Source organism: Rhipicephalus sanguineus, chromosome 9 (assembly GCF_013339695.2).
Source record: "Rhipicephalus sanguineus isolate Rsan-2018 chromosome 9, BIME_Rsan_1.4, whole genome shotgun sequence".
Lineage (NCBI taxonomy): Eukaryota > Metazoa > Arthropoda > Arachnida > Ixodida > Ixodidae > Rhipicephalus > Rhipicephalus sanguineus.
Genome location: NC_051184.2, coordinates 31,380,469 through 31,401,630, shown reverse-complemented (window position 1 = coordinate 31,401,630; position 21,162 = coordinate 31,380,469). Strand labels below are relative to the sequence as shown.

Genomic DNA, 21,162 nt, shown 5'->3' with positions numbered 1-21,162 from the left:
CGAGAATGGTTCGGTGCCATCGCGGGCGTCGTGACCATCGTCAGCTTCTTGGGCAGCCTGTCCATGGCATATCGGATGTGCCACGCCAGGAATTCGTCCGGCATCCCGTTCTTTACCCTGGGAGAGGCCATCATCTGCGTGAACACCTGGATGCTGTACGGACTCGTCGCCAGCGACTCCAACGTGATGAGGGTGAACGCCTGCAGCCTCGCACTGATGGCCGTTCTGTCGCCAATCCTGCGCATCCTGCAGAAGATACCGCTGCCGGAGATCGCCGCCTGTACTCTGGCCACTTGCGGACTGTGGACGCTGTTCGGCGTTGTCGCCTGGAACGTGTGGCTCTTCCTGGCCAACTTTGTAGGCGTCCTGGTCGCTGCTGCCGAACTGATCCCGGCTGTCTGGATGGAGTGGGGGAGTGGCGATGATGCGGTGGCTTAGGCGGTGTGATACGCTGTCCGTGGTAAACGTATTCGGCGTGTACAACTGGGCGATTGCCTTGATGATTCGTTGTTGTTTTCTAGTCTCTGGTCAAAAGCTTGCAGCACGTTGAGATATATGAAGGTGCACTAACTGGCTCTTTTTGCTGCTTCACTATCTGTATTTGTATAATATTATTACGAGCAACAAGAGACCTATTCCAAACACATATCCATCAAATTTCCTGCAGTTTCAATCTTTCATACTTCGCATGTGTTGTTACTTTTGTTCCTATTTTTACACACCGCACGGAACGTCAGAGCCCTCGCTTTAGTTGCTGATGAGTACACAGTGCACGTGTCCGCTAGTATTTTCTTGACTAGACTATCGCAGTCTGTCGAGTGCCGATAATGGAGGCCCTTTTGTTCTAAAAGGAAGCCCGATTCGGGCCGATCTATGATCTCGACAACAGGTAGTAATCTCGGTACTTCATCAGGAGATTAGCGGTTACTACCCAGTGAAGCCTTTGGGAATATCTGCGGTAGTTACAGCTACAATTTTTTTTTTCAGGTCCGGACACGTGCCCGCCGTTTCAGTGCCCACTGGTGGCGTGCCTCTGTTCCGGAGCCATACTTCCGGCGTATTGTGCGGCTTCATCATTGCGCCACTTCCGGTGCTCCATTTTCTATTGTCGGGGCTTGCCGGGGATATGCCGCAATTCTTAAGGAACTTGGGCGGCTCTGTCATTGTCGCCTTGTGATCCTGGATGCAGCCATTTGATTATTTTCACCGTGAACCTCAGTAGAACGTAACCACTCATCCGGACAATGTTTACATGCACTTGCTTCGGTTCCCCACATTATCGCCATCATGCTTCTTGTTGTCCATGTCTCAAATTCCATAGGTTGTATTCCTGCGTGCATATATGCCACTTTTCAACGCTTATTGACGGCCATATTATGCAGCCTTGGCAACAATTTTAGTGGAAATAAAAGTAATCGAAAGATTCGTTGTCTCCATATTCCTTAAGATACCTCGGCAGTCATGTATGCAACGTATCGTACTTCACCTACAACCTGCCTCATATTCTGAATGTATAGGCGTCTTTGTAGTCGTAATGATTGTCGTACGTAGCAATCATTCTCTATACCTTCTCCGATTCGCAAAATTATGGCATATAGTGGGCACCACGCAACTTCACTCGCAGTAGGCATTCTAGGATAGTTTGAAACGGCCAATGTTACGCGCAAAGTCGTTTGTTTCCTTACGGCAGGGTTGAGGCATGCACCGAAACCATGCTGGAAATTGAGAAGCCGATGCGCACGGGGCCCGATTACGCTATCGCGTTCTACTCTTGAAGGCGAAGCTAAGCGTGCTGGAAGTTTTTTTTTTTCCTTTTTTTTATAGAAAGCCCGGTGGTCGAAACTTTCCGAGCCCTCCACTACGTCGTCTCTCATCATATCGTGGTTTGGGGACGTAAAACGTGAACAATTATATAAAACTCTAGACTCTATGAAGTGCTCGACGTCGAACTCGCTATCCTTCGCAGAATGTAATGTTGTGAAATAGCGGTTAGACATTGAAGCACACCGAGTCACGATGGAGCCCGATCGGGATCGAATATCTCGGTCGCGATGGGTTTATTAGCGCGAGCTGCGAAAATTTGGCCGCAGTGAAATTCGTTCCCAATCGGGCCTGATAGCGTCTGAAACTAGAACTAAGGTTCTGCACCGCTAACACTTTGCGAGACGCATTGTGATCGAGTGTCTATAAAATTTTCATAATTTGATGCGATGGTTCTGGAGATGCCGCAACCCCCTCATCCAACGTCTCATTAAACACGATACTGCCTTCACCAAAGCGATTGTGTGTAGCAAAATATTTCAACCAGAAGTGATATCAAAGGAAGTTTAGGCAACAGGAATGCTTAATTTACCACGAGCTTAGTGTTTGCGGTCTCTTCCTTGCCAACAGTGCACAGAAATGGCAAAGGTAAGTTGAGCCTTCACATGGCCAAACGCAAATGGAAAGGGCTTCAAACGTAATTTCAAACATAAGATTGAAACATAATTTCAATCTGCGCGCCAAAAACCTATAAATCCGTCACTTCACAGTTTCACCTGAGTAACACTCTTACCAACCAGCATATAAAATGTCAACAGAACGAAATATTGATGTGAGATGCTGACAATTTAAGAAAACATCATTCATACACTTGACAGTTCTTAAATTACACGTTTCAATGGGGTAACACAAAACCGAAGGTTTGAATCTGAGCGCTAAAATGTGATAAAGCCGTCGCTTTACAGTTCCACTTGCGTAATACTCTTACTAAGCATAAAAAATGTTAACAAAACAAAGTCTTATTGCCGGATGTTGTCGATTTAAAGAAGCATCATTCGTACACTTGATAGTTTCGCAATTTATGATGTATCACTGGTATCACTCGTGCAAAAATTTATCATCTCTATCGTCATCATCATCATTAGTGCGCAAGTCAAACATGGCGATTTGCAGCAGTTAGCGGAGCGAGCTTTGCGAGCCAACTTCGCAGTGCGTCATGTAACAGCATCTTTTCCCGCCCCGTAATAAGTGGAGTTGTTGTTGACCATTCAGTGCTGTCCGTGGAAGTTTGAGTGACCATGCGATTCAATGAGAAGGAGATGGCAACGCTCGCCGCTGGCGCTGCCGACAAGGAGGGCCGTCTGAACCACCGAAACCTGTCCTTCAGAGAAGGTGCGTCATTTTTTGAAAACTTGGCAGAACATTTTTCGGTCTGTTTGACGCGATGTCAGCTCAATGTAACGACGCGTATCACCCGAAGTTCCCGCGTAGCACCATATGCCTCCGTGTGAAGTTGCCACGGTTCCTAGATTTGACGGTATAACATTGCAGATGTTTGCGCGTACTGTGGTTATCGAAATGCGTTGGAACTCATTAAAGAACTGACCACGCTAGCAGCCCTTGAAGCGCCTGCATATTTCTGTTATGACTGATAACGCGCTTTTGTGTCTTCTTTTTAAACTGCCTCCAAGCCCTAACTGTCTGCAACCGCTGTGACAGTTTCGTTTCATGAACAGACAGTTCGTGTAATGAGTTTGTAGCAGCTTTTGTGCTTGGGAAGAATGCGTCATGGAATTTCATTAGAACCCATCCCGTGTTTTTTCCAGTTCAGCGTCCTGTCATTGAGGTTTAATGGAGTTGACGGCGGAAGCAGTGTCGAAACTTTGACGGATCGCTGCGTCCGGCCTTTCTTTTGTTGCTTTTGAAACGCGAGATCTCTGAATGGTTGCTTTGAAGGCGCTGTGCAGACGGCGCTTGCGAAGCGTCGATTTCAACCGCCGCCTGTTGCTGTTTGAAAGCTGACAAAGTCGGTGCAGCGCGGCCTCGACACGAATACCGCCCGTTAATGCTATCACCGTCGCGCCAACTGCTTACCATTTTTTTTTTTATTGGCTGGCTCGATTCACCCTTGGCAATGACGCATATTCAAGGCGACAATTTTTTTTGCAAGGCTCCGCCAAATCCATTGTGAGCACATGCTAATGCAGTGCGACGTGGACTGTTTGTGTTAATGCTATCGCTTTCGCGTAACTGCTTATCTTCTGTTTTCCTTGTTTGATACGATTCGCTGATGCGGTAGCCTTGACACTGGCGCATATTCGAGTCGATAATTGTCTTAAAGTATCGGCAAATCACATTGCGTGTGCCTGCTTAAAGCTTATTTTTAAAATAAGCTTTAAACTTTGAAAGGCTGACTAATGCATACAAAGGATGCTTGGCAGAGTTGGTTGATGCTTAGGAAAAATAACACAGCTAAAAAAAAAGACCACGCACAAAAAGAGAAGATGCAGATACAACACTGCGTATGTGCGTGTTTCTGTGTGTTATGTCTTGATGCTCTGTTTTAACTTTCCCAAATAATGGGCACAGTTTCCCAAAAATATTGCAAACTTTACAACGGTGTACAGCCTTGGCTGCCTACAGGCAAAAGACGTTAGTAAAAGGGTGTCCATTTTAACATTGCATTAAGCTTTTTGGTGTGCATTAGTGAGATTCTATACAGATGCAGCACGTTAAATTCGTCCTTTGAATTGCTTTGCATGCAGTCATTTATTAATTGCTCTGCAGAACATGCTCGAAATTTGAATGTCTCCTGTGAGGGTGTTGTACGAGGTGCACAAAAATTGTCGCGAATTTGATTGAATGCTAAAAAGACACGCATACCGTTTCGTAGCAGCTGGTAGCTTGGAGCAGGCACACTGCCACTCTGAAATCTATGCCTGATGCTCTATTTATGACATCATGACAACAGTCGTGACTTTTTTCAATTTTTTTCCTTTGGAAGTTTCTTTCACTATATAGGTTGTAGGTTTGATTCCTGGCCACTGTGTCCACATTTTAAGGGGGGTGAATTGCAAAGGTGCTTATGGACCATTTTAGGGGGGGGGGTTCCGGTGATTCTGCTTTGAATAAATGTTTTTATGTGTTAGATGGCCATTGACATAATGACTTCTTTTATGATGGAGATATATGGTTAACCTTCCCCTCTTTCCTTTACATTTTTCTCACCCTCTCCTTGGTTGTACGGTGATCAACCCCATGTGGTCATATAAATCCAAAACCCTTTACTACATTGGTACAAAAGGGGTGTTGTTCAAGGGGCTCATTTCTTTGTTAGACGCAACCAATTGAACCAACAGACAGCTAAGTCAAGGAACACATATGGAACATTATTTGTGGTTTTTTAACTGTATTGTAAGGATTATGATTTAAATTGAAAGGAATTATGGTGTGCAAAAAAGACACCCTTTCTGTCGGCGGGATTCGAGCCCACAACCTTCAGATTATGCTTCTGATGCTCTACCAATTGAGTTACAATGGAGAGCGCTCCCTCGTCCACTTTGTTAGATACTTATGTGCGTTTAGTCCACGAGACCCAATGTAGTTTTACTACATTGGGTCTCAGGGACTTGCTGTGAGACCCAATGTAGTTTTACTACATTGGGTCTCACAGCCCCAACATTACACTGGCATGTTGAACTACATCCTACATTTTCTATATACTCTCTTTGGGCAGCTTTTTGCTACGTGGATGCATTTCCTATGTCTGGCGTTGTATACACCAAATAATGCCATTTTGTGCATAGCCAACATGATGCTACTTTATCGCCAGGCAGATCTGGTAAGATCTGATGAGCAGGCCATCAGCTGTCTTTGGTCCTGACCTGCGGGCAACTCTCTATGTTGTTCGAAATGATAAATAAATAAGTAAACAAATATACCCCGTTGCTGACGTAGCACATTTATTTTTACCGCAGTGTTCAAAGAACGGTGGTTCAAGTTGAAAGGAAACTTGCTGTTCTACTTTCGCTTGAATGAACATGGGGGTGTGTTTGAAAAAGAGGTAAGTAGGCCTATGTTTTCTTTCCATTTCGGGCATTGTCAGCTTTAAAAATATAATTCAATAAGTGTTGGGCATCAGATCACCTTGAACTTGTTTTGTTCACATATCCTTGTGTGTGTGTTTTCATTCAATGGCCAGCATTTTGCCAAAGTATTATGCTTCTTTTTGAGTGGTAGTTGTCTCGTGTTTGGGCATAACATGTATCACCGAGAGCTATTCGAGAAGGTGAAGCATGAAAAATTTCGCTTTTTATTTATGTACGTATTTACGATCACGAAGCATTGCTTATTTAATGTTGGTTGGATGAGCTCTTATGATATTAGTGGCAGCATAATTGTAATAAAAAAAAATATAACTCTTCATATGACTCTCTGTATTATCATTATCATACTGTGCAATTAAAACCTCGTGATGTAACTAGGTTTTTTTGTTTTGTTTTTTCACATACCACAGTGCTTTGTGATAAAGTATGCTCAGTAGGTCTAAGGTGTCGTTCACTGAGGATTAGGCATACTCTCTAAGTGTGCTTGGTTTTCGATTTCTTTTTTTTTTTTTTTTTCAGCCCGTGGGCCTATTTGTCATCGAATGCTGCAAGGTTCAGCATGAACCAAACGTCGACTATGCATTTGCGTTTTCTATAGGTGCGTATAGTGGCATATCCCAGAATTTTTTGTTACAGTTTGACGATGCACATGTCGGGTAGTGGCATGTGTGCTGAAGACATTGGAGGTAGCAGCATTTAAAGAGTACAAAGAAAACGCCTTGCATGCCTTCTTCATTCGCTCTGGTAGCTTAGCACATAGGGTGTCACGTTACTAAGCTCAAGGTCGTGGGTTTGATTCCTGGTAACAGTGGCCGCATATCGATAGGGTCGAAATGCAAAGAACACCTGTGTGCTTAGATTTAGATGCATATTAAAGAACCCCAGGTAGTCAAAATTAATCTGGAGGCCACCACTACGGCATGCCTCATAATCATATCATGGTTTTGTCATTAAAATCCCAGCAACTATATAATATTACTGCATGCCTTCTTCAAAATACCGAACAGACCTGACGAAATATAAAAATGGGGAAGCCAGTAGCCATGTGTGTACACATGAGTATGAATGGGAATTAGTGCTGGTGAATGTAAGTAAAAGCTAGTGGGAACACGAGTGCCTGTTAACGTGGGCGTGAACGAAGGATAGGGACGGTGATTTCAAGGGGCTTGAATATGAATGTTGGTGAGAGTAAGTAGACTTGAGTACGCATGTGAGAGTGCTTGTGTGTGAGAATGAACGCGAGCATGAGCTTGAGCGTGCCACGAGGTGTGAATAGAAGACATGCTATGGATGTGAGTGAATGTTGGTGAATAAAAGCAGCTGCAAGTACAAACATGAATGAGTGCACATTAGTGTGAGTAGAGAGCTTGGGAAAATATTAGTGAACATGAATGTTACTTATTCTACCGAGATATGCGGAGGCATGAAAACAGTGGGTACACTACAATTCAATGTGTTCTGTGTCCCTGCTGATAGGACATTTTGCCTCTTGCAAAATTACAAACAACTTGCATGTTCTGAAAGTACAGTAGGCGCAGTTGTCTAATTGACTTTGCTAAGGTGAATTCTTTGACAAACCGAGTGATTCAGGGAACATTTATTTTTCCATGGGATCAGTGGATTTCGTCAAGATGAGTATACAGGAAATGAGACTGATTTGCATTGTGTTTGCATTTGTATTCATACTTAAGGAATTTCGCTGTTACCAATTATTGAAACAGGTATGAGTTGCGGAACTTTGTGGAACTTTGTTTGTAGAACTTGAACTTTATTGTTGATTTGTTGAATTTGACTAAGAGTCTTCTTAGAAGCTACAATGGGTGGCGTCTTTTTCACACACAGTTGACTGGATCTCGTGGTGAAGAGGCACTCGACAGACTTGTGATGTGTTCGAGGCACTCTATTAATATACAGATGCTCTAGCAATAGCTTAATCTGTAGAGGTTGTGTTGTGTCTTCATCTACAATTGCTTTCTGCTTTCTCTTTTAGCATTCGTAGATGATGCGGACCGAAGGCATCTGTTCACGTGCACGACGCAGAAGCACTGCGATGAGTGGGTGAGCTGCCTACAGCAGGCTGGGTAAGTGCCATCACTTTCAGGTTGTGTCTTGTTGAGGAAATGACCGAACGTCACTTGACGCTTCCTCACTTAACTGTGCTACGAGGTTGTTTCTAGTGCAAAGCCCTTTATCCTTGAGTAAGAGCTAAGCAAAAGCTGTCGAATATATCTTCTGTAATGCTGTCACAACAGTGTTATTATGGTGTACTACTTGAGGGTGTTCTCAATGGACACAACTGAGGTGCAGAAATTGCACTGATGTGTATGTTACGGAAGACGTGAGCAAATACATACTAACAGAAAAAAAATGTAGTAGGAAAACTTGTACCACATGTACAAGATTTGAGACAAAATTTCTCGTACAAGGGGAATGGAAAGAAAAGTGAACAGCGCGGCGCACTGTTCTCATTGTGATCTGACCTTGGTGGCAATAAAACAATGCTAGAGTGGTCCTTGATTGTATCGTGGATGACTCTAGTGGCTTTTTATTACCATCTAGGTTACAACTGCTTGAAAAGAAATGCGAAACAGCAGAGAACGTAGATGCCGCACTGTTTGCATTTCTTTGAATTACCCCTGTACATTCGCACCCAAGCTTTGTGTATTGCTGGTGTCACTGTTGCTTTCTAAAGTTGTTTAGCTAGACAGTCTTTACCCTCAGTAACATATCTGGGTTGCTTTGAAAACTACAGCGGGTTCAGATAATTTTTTCCTTCTTGATGCTGGCCAATCCAACCACATTGACTGCTTTCAGCAAGTCCCTCCACTTGTGCGTGGCGATCACTTAGTCACCGTCCTTGTCACAGCTCAGATCTACTAGTCTAGTGGGTCTAAATCTTAAAAAACTGCGAAGCTAGAAGTCATTAGGGACAGCTAGCCATTCTTCGATCACACATTTGGCTTTGGCTGAAGCAAAGTCAGTATCTAGGACTGCTTTGCAGTGCACAAGCCAGACTGTCAGCTCCGAAACCTTCAGATACCTGGAGCTTGGCACCAGCTCGCATAGAGTCCCCTTGATTTTTGCTCTCTCAAGGCCTGCACCTGCTGATGAAACTGCCATTCTGGTGGCATCTGGCCAAAAACGGTGTTCGTTTTTTCTTTTAAATGCGAAGCATTTCTTAGCGAACTTCTGCGACTTTGAGCGTATCTATCTGTCTGTCTGTGTCGGTCGGTCGGTCGGTCGGTCGGTCTCTCCTGGCCGTTTCGTTAATGGGATTTACACCAAAATTGGTATGGCGAAACATGACTTTATGACAAACATAAATGACATGTCATAACATGAAAATCATGATATCCATGTCATGAATGACATGTTTTACATGGCACTGTTTTGACGCTCTTGCGGCCGTTTCGTTAGTTTGCTATATACCAAAATTGGTATGATGTGACAAGAGTGTATGAATAAGTGACGGGTCCTAACGTGTGAATCATGACACGCATGTCATGCACAGCATGATTTACATTCCACCATCATGGTGCGCTGGCCGCCGTTTTGATAGCCTGATATACACCAAAATAGGTATCTCGCGACGTAACTGTGTGACGAACACAAATAACAGGTGGTAACATGAAAATCATGACACACATGTCATGCACAGCATGACTTACGTGCCACGCTCATGGTGCGCTGGCGGCCGTTTCGCTAGCTTGATATATGCCAAAATTTGTATCGCGCGACGTGACATTCATGGTGAGCTGGCAGCCGTTTCGCTAGCTTGATATAGACCAAAATTGGTATTGCGCGACATCTGTGTGGGGAACATAAATAACAGGTGGTAACACGAAAATCATGACATGCATGTCATGTAGGTATGATTTAGACGCCACGCTCATGGTGCACTCGCAGCCATTTTGTTAACTGGATATATACCTAAACATGGCATGACAGGAGTGCCAAACATAAATACAGTGAAACCTCGGTGATACGATCACAGCTCATACGAATTTCGGGGTGATACGAATTTTTCGTTGGTCCCGGCCAAGGCCCATTGGTTTGCAATGTAATGGAGTACGGCTGTTGCGAACCGATTTTCACCCAGCGACGTTTGATACGAACGTACGCTACCGCCCAGGTACAAAGAGGTGCTGTCCGCGCTGTCGCAGAAGACGCGCCAAGAGCGCGAAAACGCAAGCGTGGGCATGTGTGCCGCACCGCCGAATCGTCAGAATCACGGTGTAAGAAAAACACTTTTCTTACGGTCACAATAAACCTTCAGAGACGCGTCACGGCCTCCGACATTGTGTGCGCGAATCTTTGAGGCTCTAATGTGCCTCCGTGTGCCTTCGCGTTTAGACTACAGAGGACATAAGCGCCATGCTTTTTATTCTAACGCGTCGACGCGGGCTGCTGTCGTTGTACTGTGTTTACACGTGCCTGCCTCGTGCATCAGACATCCTATGAAAGGTGGACGAGGACAGAAAGAAGGCGAGGACGGTCTTGGCGAAATGGTCAGGCCTCACAATGTCAACATGCGCGACCGCTGAGGTCGCACTTGTGCGGGCACGGCTGTAAATCGCCCAAAAACATCCCCAACACCTCCGCGATAACAAAATCATAACACAGGACCGTGGTTCTGCAATTTTGGGGCCTTGAGCCATCGCGTCAAAGCACTTCTTTCCTTAATTTTGCTGCAGTACTCCGGTGTCATGCAAGAAAGTATACTAAAATTAGGAAGGGGCTACTGCTGTCGCGGGTTACAACGTACCTTGTTCATTAATTAAATACGCGCGTGCGGGCCCGTATATTTGCGAGTGCTGGTATGATTGCCGACATCTAAAAACTTAACTGACAATCATTCAGGGTTCTTCCTGACGTTGCTGCGGCCCTGAAAAACAATAAATGAAAGTGTACGCCAGCTTTCTTTTGTCGCATGCTAATTTTCCATGCTTTCTGCTGATACGAATTTCGGATGATACAAATATTTTTGGTGGTCCCGTGAGATTCGTATCACCGAGGTTTCACTGTAGCAGGCCACGCATCGTATATATGTAGCAGAATATATGTTTCATTAGCATGGCATATATCAGATTGTACAAGCATGCATGTATGACAATCTCGCGATATATGGCGAACTAGATGTCACGACATGAATGACTTCATTAGCCTCAATGACAAACAAGACGATATATGCAGCTCTTTGCTGGCTGCTTCGCATTACATCGATTCCCACACTGCGTGGGATCTGCCGATTTTTTGTCATTGACATTGACTTTGTTAGCGGCAAAGACAACCAGTTATGTAACGCTTTTGCTCAAGCAAGCACTGTACTGCCTCTAGGCAGACCAAAGAGTGTCTGTAAACTACAAAGGCATGTCACTCACATGAACAAAACTGTTTTTAAAGAGCACCTGACTGGTCATTTCCACTGCTGTAAAGGTACGCTCCTTCAGTCTAAAAGCTGGAATAGCAATGCTAGTGCACACCTTCGTTCGTGCTATACAGCTTCATTGTCACTTTGCACAACCACCCAAACACTCTGAAAGCACTCTCCAACTGCATGTCAAATGTGCCATAACCCATAAGTCTGGTTCTGCATTTCATATATTTATTTAATATTCTTTCTTTTTATTATTATTTTCTTCCCTCTCTTCTCTAGTCTGTCAATCCTGTTCCCCATCCCTACACAGAGTAGCATGCCAGCGGTATTGGCCTGGTGTGCGACCGATGGCGGCGCTGCGAACGGCGCCTCTATGAAGTCAGAGCGGGGATTCGCGCGCTTTCGTCTGCTACGTAGGCCCGGCGCCGTGTTGAAACCACCGTTGTGGTAAATCTCAACAAAAAAGCAGTTCAATTGGTTATCTTGCGTATGGTGGCTACTGACGCTGTTCGAACAACCGTGGGACTGCTTTTAACGTTCATTTATAACTACAACTCTTTGTTCTTTAGAACTGCGGCCGCTTGTCACCGCGGCGAGTGCTGCGCAATGGTGAAGTACTGCTCTGTGCCTCAGTGTACTTCGTCCGCTCGTGAAAAGGGCGTTAGCTTTCATAACTACCCTAAAGACCCAGAGCTGAAGAAGAAGTGCATCGCAAGCTCAGAATGGGAAGCTTTAGCGCCCCACGCCTTCATCGACTGTGTGCAGCAAGCACTTCGCGGACAGTGACTTCTTCTACCCACCGTACGCGCGACTATTAGGTAAGCTTGCGACCGTGTTTAAGCGCCCCGCCAATACTTAAGGCGTTTATTGCACGCAGGCTATAAGCATAGGCGACTTACACCAGGTGTGGTGCCGTCCCACAACCTGCCGCGAATGCCCCTAGACAAGGAGGCGACGACGCGGCCTCCGAATCGACTCCGAATCGCCTCGCAGGAAAGCGCGCCTCGTGAGCTCAGCTGAGCGGCGCAGGATATCTGAGACTACGGCTGCGTTTGGGTGGCGTACATACATATTTTACTTATGAAGGCAAGCGCGCGCCTAGCGGACTGCTTATCATAATGTCATAAGCGAAACCTGTTGCCACTGCTTAGTGCACATTCTCTAAAAGTTTTCACCTGAGGCAGTGCAGACGCTTTTTTAAAAGCGGAGTTCTTTAAGCTTTTCGTTAGGCTGCGTGGCGTGAAACTGGACCTATCTTGCCTTTGCCACGTTAATCGCTGTGGCCCTGTGCGTGGTATAATCAGCGATTAACTATTTGTTATATTCTAATACCTATGCGACGGCCCTGTGCGGTATTAATATGAACTACGGCGTAATATCGTTCTCACTGAACCAACATTACGGGACAAACTGCGATCATGGGCATCAGCAGGGGGGTGTGCAACAAGGCGGCACTTGCGCACTTGTTTGCAGGACGAGAGCAGCGGCGGTGATGCGATCTCCGTTGACGGCCTCGACCGCGCATTCAACAACGTGGCCTGCGTCGTACACTGCCTCACCCTCGATGAGGCACCGCTAACTTTCACAAGCTTTATCTACATACTTGTAGATGCTGGAGAAGGGCACGCTTACTGAAATATCGAAAGCACCACCCAAACTAATCAGTATCGTACGGCGGAAACAAGATAACGAGCGAGAACACTCACACATAGTTTCACTTTCTAACCAGCAATGCGGCCGGTGGCATCGGCGCCCTCGTCGACCATCCGGGGGATTTTTCGGCCCTGTCGATTGGGCCGCAACTAAAACAAGTTCAAGATTAAACTTGAAAACATTCGTTGCAGGCGTTAGTTGACCGTCGCGAGGCTGTTCGTTCGACAAAGTTCCCGCCTGAAGCAGGCGATCCGCATACAGGAGCAGCGACTGCTGCAGCGCGGGTGAGAGCGGAGCCCCCGCTCTGACGTCACACGCGAGAGGGCGCCACTCCAAGATCTCGAGGCCAATACAGACGCCGGCAAAAATCTCTGTTTTTCTAATGAAGGGTCTCTCTCTCTCTCTGTTTATGGCCCATCTTCACACTTCAGCATTTTCTTTTCAGTATATACACGTTCGTGCATTTGGCAAAATAACTGTGAAATTGTGGTGGGTGTCTGCAAAATAGCATTTTGAACACCTCGCACTCGTCAATTGGTTTAGAGACGCAAAACCACATCCCAGTATCACCGCCCCAACCTCTTTTGCCAATGCTTGTTTTCTAGCTACGAATACCAAAGGGGTCGCCTGCTCTACATGCAGCAGAAGATATTGGAACTCACAGGACGGGTGAGCTGAAGCTTGTTTTCTCACACAAATGCCTTCGCCTTTTAAAGAAAACACTGCCTGAAACAAGGCCAAACTAAACTTGTCGCACAGATGCTTTTAACAATCACTGGAAACTTATTATTGGCTGCCAAAGTGTATTTTGGATTAGGACTATTTAAAAGTAGTATTAGTGTAAAGATTTTGAGGGTCTTTGTGTAAGTTTGCTGCTTAAAGGAGCACTGACACAAAAATTTTGCATCTTGTTTTTTCTGTTGCAATATGTAGCTAAGAACCCACTTATCGTGGCTAGAGAACTCGTTTGCTCAAGCGTGCGACGGTTACCGAGGTAATTGTTTGGAGATGGTTTTATAGCACCCAGTCACAGTTTCGGTTTCAGAAAGCGCCGAGTGAGGTGGGACCCAGAGTGGTTTTCATGTAAATGTAGCTGGCCATGGTGAGCACACAAAACCGTGTGCACATGAGCACCGCATTGACAACTCTTTTCAATGAAGGCTTCCTGGACGCTGCTATAATTCCCTCTGAGATGTTGTAAATATGCGTGACCCCCCCAGGAATGCACTGCCGAGGCAAGGACATCAGCCTTTGTGTTCCCGTGCAAGTCGTCCCCCTCTTTCCGTTGAAAAGGTTTGCTACAAGAGAGCACTCACAAGGATCGTGGCAGCCAACACTAACTCATGACGCAGGTGGTGGTTGGTTGTTTACACAGAAACCAAAGGCACGTTTCGCATGCAGTGGTGCGACACACACTTTAAAATTGATTTTAAATATGTTCTAGGCGATATTATGCGTTGATGTTTCGTAGATGATGCGCGTGTGTCCACACAAATCTTTCCTACAAGTTATCTCTCCTTCAAAATTTTGTGTCAGTACTTCATTAATAATTACAGGAAACACCTATCGCATTGCTAAGCTCTTACACCTGCTGCCATCTCCTCAAAGTTAGTAGGGTAGGTGAGTGCTCGGCTGTCAACAATAAGCACTAAATGGTGGATGCAGGACAATACACAGAGGGAAGTTTTGTTGTTGCCACTGCCCGCAGTTCAGTATTTAGCAACCCTTCTCAGTCTTTTCAGGAGACTGTCAACCAGGTAGTGTCTTGCAAACATGAACACGGTTTGAAATTGAAATTACAATTAGCGCTTCAGTAACCTGAAATGATTAGTGAAGGTTTGATGCAATTTGGAAGCACCATGAAATCATGTACTGTTTGGCATAACACTCTTAGGTATTATCAATCATAAGTGTATCATACTCGGTGACAGATCCAGGGATCACCAACATTTCTGAATCATAGACTCCCTATTTTGAGTCTTGCGTGCACAAAGAAGTCAATCCCCATGTAAATTTTAAAGTGCTTGCTTATGATACTTGTAGGTTTCTTCTAACATGGTGGCTATGCCTTTTGTTCATAGGACCCTTTGGCAGACTTCATCAGTCGGCGGAATGGCAATGCTCCGGGGAGTGTACAGGCCATTCAGAAGGCACCTGAAAGCAACAGCAGTGCTGCGGGCAAGTTCTTTGCATTCCTTAGGACATGGTAGCATGTCCAGACGATGCTTTTGCATGCTGCAGCTATGCTTGGGGTCAGTGTGTTGGCGTTGCTTTGCTTGCTCAGTTGCAGTTTCCTTCCTGCTTCGCCATTTGACGAAGAGCTGCCTTGGAATGTGTGCTTGCTGCTTTTGCGTCTGTCTTGGCTTTTTGCTGCAATAAATGGTTTGAAGCGCTTATTAATTTGTTGCTCTTGTTTTCTAATTTCTTTATGCTGTCCAATACTATAGTTGAAGTAAAGGCACATGGTCGCTGATTAGCTAGGTGGACCTCAAATTGTGTTGTGCCTTATTAGCTTGTGAACTTGACCATTCCTGCTGTTAGTTCCCATATGCTCCTTGACTTACGCATGTTGAACCATAGATCTATCTATTCACTCTACCAGAATTGCTGAAGCTTACCGTAGTCACCAGCCTCTGTGGTCTAGTGGTTATGGTGCTCGACTGCCTACCCGAAGGTCGCGGGATCAAATTCTGGCTGCGGCGGCCGCATTTCAATGGAGGCGAAATGCTCGAGGTCTGTGTACTTAGATTTAGGTGCAGGTTAAAGAACATCAGGTGGTCCAAACTTTTGAGCCCTCCACTACAGCATCCCTCATAATCATATTGTGGTTTTGGGACGTAAAACCCCAACAATTATTATTGTTCTTATTTCCTCAAGCTTAGTCATTGGGAGCTTGAAAGTACTGCTAATAGCAGATGCAGTGGCAGTTCGCTGATAAAGGGCTGTTTCTTTTTCAGATGTGAAAAAGAGGACCACGATATGGCACTGATATGTGCCACCAGGTCACACTTCACCGTGGTCTCACATTGCCATCACCATCATTCCCAGCATTGCCCAAGTCACACACTATGCGAAGCATCTCTGGTTCTGCTTCCACTAATCATCATGACTTTTCTTGGGTGAAGTCGAGCCCCGTTTTTGACTTCTAGTGTTAAATGCTGCATTATATATGTGCGTGTGTTAACGTCCCACCACTTGTGCCTACAAGTCACTCGTCTGGACCTTATTAGGCTGCAACGTGATCTTCAGAGTTCACTTGGTAACCCTGTTAATTGTTTCTAAGATACCAGATAGCATTGAATATTTCCTGGTGCTTCATTTTAACACTGCTTGGTTCTTTTTGTTGTCTAATAACGGTACAGATTTCGTGGAACAAATAGTTGACACAGTGAGCGGAGCACCTAGGGACCTCTACCTTATGCACAAAGTGATGACACAGTTTGCCAAAGACGTATTCAGTAGTTTTCTGTTTTTCTTTCATTAGTTGAGTACAGTTATACAGGTCAAGTAGTGTAGCCATTTGCGGAGCACAACATCGTGTTTGTTGAATACTGAAAAACATCTCAACTTGACACCTTTATTTCGGTCATCAAAATCAGTTCATTTTCTTAGTTAAGATAGGAATTTATGCTTTATCTCTTATCTGTGATGCACAGCTGCTTACTACACAAGAAAAAGTAGGAATAGAAGCATTTATCACTTTTTGCTACTCTGACAGAGTGAAAAAGTGTTTTTGGTAGACGGCTGGCAGCACAGATAATGTCGGTTATGGCATAAAAAGAATAAAATGACAATCCCAGTGGTTCAGTGGGCCTCCCTTATTGTCGTAGCCTCTCTGGTCATTAACCTAGGCTTCTGAATATGAGGTTCTGCCTTTTTTTTTTGGTTTCGCGGAAGACCTAGTTTACATAGGAAAGGAGCCACTTTAGTATTAGTTGATGCTTTTAATGCCCTCCTTTGCTAAGCAGAGCTACATTGATCGTAAATTTGGTGAGAGCACCACAACTGTTGGTATACGAGACGATATCGTCATCACCGATCCCGAGTCGTTGCCGCATTCAATGCTGTTGTTAGACAAATGAAGACAGAAGTGAAGCTAGGGGTGTGTGAATAGTGATTTCTGGGGCCATATCGAATACTTTTTTATAGTTCTCGAATACCGAATAGCCATTTATATAAATAATATAAAATTATCACATCCTGGTGTTCATAACTTTATCATTAATTTTAGCATCGGGAACAAATACGCATGCACAGATTTCTTCAGAGTGTGTGTGATGATCGTGTATTTGGCAAAGTCTAGCTGCAGGAATGAGATATGCGGGGATAAAAGTTATCACACTTCTGCGTCTGTTTAGTGCTTATTTCAGTGCAGTTCACATTTTTAAATGTCCTTAAACTATTTTAAAAATATTTGCTTACATATAGCTCTTGTTTGATTAAAAAATTTTGAAATTCACGCACCTCTAGTCAAGATTGAAAAGGCTGTGTATGTGTGATCGTAGTGAAGCCGTTATGAGGCACTAATGGCGCAAAAGTGGTTTATGCAAGGGACATAATGAGGTAAATGATGTGAATTGAAGGAATTGAAATATTCAAACCACAATAGAAAATGTTGACCAGTTGCACTTTAAGTGTAAACCGGAAGTGAGTCAACCATGGCCCTATAGTCAACCAGAGGTGATTAAGTCCGGGAGTGGGAACCAGAAGTGCAATTAAGACTAGAATTTGGTGCACGGAAGTCTTTTAACTGCAGTTGGATAAGACCGGCAAGTCACGTGCAGGAAGAGAGAGGCAACGCCAATGGGGAGGGGGTAGTTCAAAGTGATGCCACAAAAGTCTGCAAAGAACTGCGGAGTGATCCGCGAAGATAAAAAGGGTGCGATGTGACGGTCACGCATTTCTCTCGCATTTACCACTGAATCGCCACCTAAAGTTTTTCCCCATGTACTCTAAAACTTCCTTGTGATGTTCACCATTCCTGTAGCCAACCGCTGAGCTACAAGCTTGCACTGTAGCAAAAAGCACAATGCATACATTAGCTTTGTTTGTTTTTCACTGAGTTATTGCACTGCAGTTCAGAACCGCTTCGTAGCTACTATTAACAAGCTATGTCCCTTAGACGGGTAAACTCGCACTGTGCTTGACTTTTTTACTTTTTCATTTGGCAAGTTTGTAGTTTAGTTCATCCCCATACTATACAATGCATAGTTTCATTTGAATGACTCTGTAACCCAACTCATAGTCACGGTTGCATCATTTCTTCCTGTCTTGTGGTACAAGACACATAAGGAAAATTGCTTCATGCCCAGAAGCTGCTTTAATAGGACACTAGGAGAAATCTCAATTAAGATGAGACTGAGCTTTCTCAGAACCTTATTTGCAGTCAGCCTTGATGGCTTAGCCAATAAAGCTAAGTTTGAAGACGCACATTCTTTCTCAGTCACAGCGGGCACATTTCAGTGGGGGAGAAACTCTGGAACTCTCGTGCACATACGTTTAGGTCCACATAAAAGACCTCGGTCATTTAAAATTAACCTGAAATCCTCCACCACGGCATGCGTTGTAATCCTGTGGTATTTTTGGCCCTGTAAACCCCAGAATGTAATTTTAAAATTTTAACCTTATTTGCATTTCTCGTAAAAAAGTTCGAATGTCAGGAAAGAGGTTATGCCCTTTAATACTGAGCCAAAACCATGGCGGGGATGTTATATGTGGGCTTTGCGTAGGAAAACGTTAAGACGTTGCCCACTAAAGTAGCTGCTTGTTTTTTTAAGGCATCGTATAACCTTTGTTTGTTCGCAAGTAACCAGTCTTGAGCATGCCTTGTCAAGGTCCACAAACATCCCATAGATTTGGTGGTGCTGTGAACTGGCTTGTTTTCTAGCTTCTTTTTCTGGCTTGCAATTGGTCATGTTATAGCCACACGGGACTTGTTCCACACGCATAAGCGTGACATAACATTAAACTTGCCATTTCTCCATAGCGGCCCTTTAAGGTACATACAGAACAGACTGATGGTTGAAATCTAGCGTGACCTCATATCAGAAGTGGCTTGGTCTCCGTGGTGCCCTTTTGAATGCACTGTCACTACATTCCACTAGGAATGGCACTTTGAGTACCTGTATTGTGGAAACGAGGCCGGCATTTCACAGTTTTGCTGCCAAGAATCACTCTCTTCACGCCATTGCTGTGTGAATGTGTATTTTGTGCCTTTGTTGCCACGTGCCTCGTAGAAGCACTTGTGATGATTGCTAGTTGCAGAATGTTCCAAATGTAGCAGTCCCCAGTACCACCGTCATTTGCTGAAGCGCTGTACGTATATAGTATATTCCGAGGTGAAAGGCGCATAGACGACACACATAAGAGAGATGCACATACAAGGCACTGATGAAACACTTCACAGAATGCCCTGTGTGCTAGGAATATAAGACTTTCGGTATTAAAATGGGCGCGTTGGTTTGGCATATTCACAGACGCAAGGCACATAGACAACACACACGAGAGAGACACACTCACAAGCCGCCTACGTCTTCCTCGGAATATGCTAAACCAACACACCCCATTTTTCCATCTTGACATTGTATTGTTTGCTACGTAGTGAAAATAAAGTTTCTTTTTCTTGACAAGCTTGACTAGCTCGAAGAAAGAAAAGCTGTAGTTAGGAGTGAATGATCTATTAGTTATTCTTGACACGAGTACACGAGTACTGGTGTGCACTTCTCATTGAAGAGTTCTCAATAGTTTCACATTTTATAACACTAAATCTTAGCACAATTTTCTTGCTTTCTCACTTTGTTAGCATGAAGGGCATTCCTATATAGAAAAATGGAAAGTAGCTGCTGAGATCTTGGTTCTGTGGCCACTGCACGTGATTCTTAAAGGAGTACTGAGACAAAAATTTTGATGTGGCATTTTTTTGCTGCAGTATGTTGCTGGAAGCCTATAGTCATAACACGGCACATCGCTTGTTGCAGCATGCAACAGATAATTAATTACAGTCTGTTTATTACCGACCAGTCTCAGTTTCGGTATGGGAGAGCTCCGAGAACGACAAGCCCCCGTGTGCAGCTAACGCCATCTAGTGTGTCAAAGCCACACTGAACTGTGACGCACTTCCGCGCTGCCTGCATCGTCTGCTCGCATTCTTTCGCATGTGGCATGTGCAGTGCGATGTTGTTGCCGTCATCGTCATCATTGTCACCTGGTGGCAAAGACTTCCTTGAGGCTTCCATATGTTTGCCACGGGCACAGACTTTCGAGCAGCCTCCGAATAGTAGCCTGTTGGCACAAGCACGACAAAAGCGCAATGGCAACTATGATGTCATGATTTAGCTGGGCATCTCGGAGCTCAGCTGCAGTGGTGACATTGTGGAAGTTTGGGGTCAGCTTCGAGTCGCTTTGTATGATGTCAATGTCGTGAGGTGCGGTGTATAGCGCTGAATCGGGCTTGCGAACTTCAAAATTCGTATAATTTATCTTCCAAGCTGTATTCGTTGTTCAGGTTTGGTAGATGATATACGCATGTTCACGAGAGTCGATCCCACAGGCTATCTCAGTGGCAAAATTTTGTGTTAGTACCACTTTAAAGGACAATTGCACTAAGCTTTTACGTTGGCTAAATTGATTATGACTGGAGTATGAACTAGTATGTATTCTAGTAAGTACACATTCTAGTTAGTAGTCAGTACTGACTGTCGAAGCAAGCTTTGAAAATTTGCAGGGCTCTTATTCATCTAATTTTTATTACTAACAGCCTTTAAATAGCACCTCTGCAGACCCTGCCTACGTGCAGTTTAGAGATCTGAGACAAATCCTAGCATACTGCCCCGAACATGTTCAATGTGTTCGAGAGCACTGCCATGTCTTTGAGGCCATGCAAAGTGGCATTGGTTTTGAACATTCAGAGTTCTGCCTTGCTTCTGTCATAATAGTAGCATTTTTTGCAGTTTTGGAATCGAAAATGTACTTTTGAAGCTTTTTCGTGATGTGCACACCTGTACTTCAAACCAATTTTCAAAGATGTTGCTCTCACATCTACATTGTCTGGAACTAGGTTTTTTACATAACCCTGTATTACTTAGCAGTTTGTCTTTAACTGTAGTGTGATAACAGCGTAAGCATTTACTACTATTACACAACTGTTAAATGAAATATTATTCATTGTTTTACTTTGATTGTTGTTGACGGGGGTTTTCACTGTGGTATTGTGCGATCAACCATTGTGCCATAATGTTACGAGTGCAGATTTCTTTTATATGTCGT

The 21,162-nt window shown here is 44.4% G+C and overlaps 1 protein-coding gene across 2 annotated transcripts; it reads left to right on the top strand.

The window, feature by feature from the left end:
* The first annotated feature begins 2,910 nt into the window (after positions 1 to 2,910).
* LOC119404914 (pleckstrin homology domain-containing family J member 1) lies at positions 2,911 to 19,502 on the top strand. Of its 2 annotated transcripts, none has more exons than XR_005186391.2 (7): positions 2,911 to 3,153; positions 5,739 to 5,824; positions 6,387 to 6,465; positions 7,858 to 7,948; positions 13,503 to 13,566; positions 14,979 to 15,279; positions 15,855 to 19,502. XR_005186391.2 is itself a non-coding variant. In XM_037671607.2 (7 exons), the coding sequence occupies exons 1-7, from the start codon at positions 3,060 to 3,062 to the stop codon at positions 15,884 to 15,886; spliced, it is 543 nt and encodes a 180-aa protein (XP_037527535.1). In that variant the 5' UTR covers positions 2,911 to 3,059; the 3' UTR covers positions 15,887 to 19,479. The 2 variants fall into 2 exon arrangements, 1 of the variants encoding a protein (XP_037527535.1); XM_037671607.2 differs by having other exon boundaries at positions 14,979 to 15,075; positions 15,855 to 19,479.
* Positions 19,503 to 21,162: the final 1,660 nt, after the last annotated feature.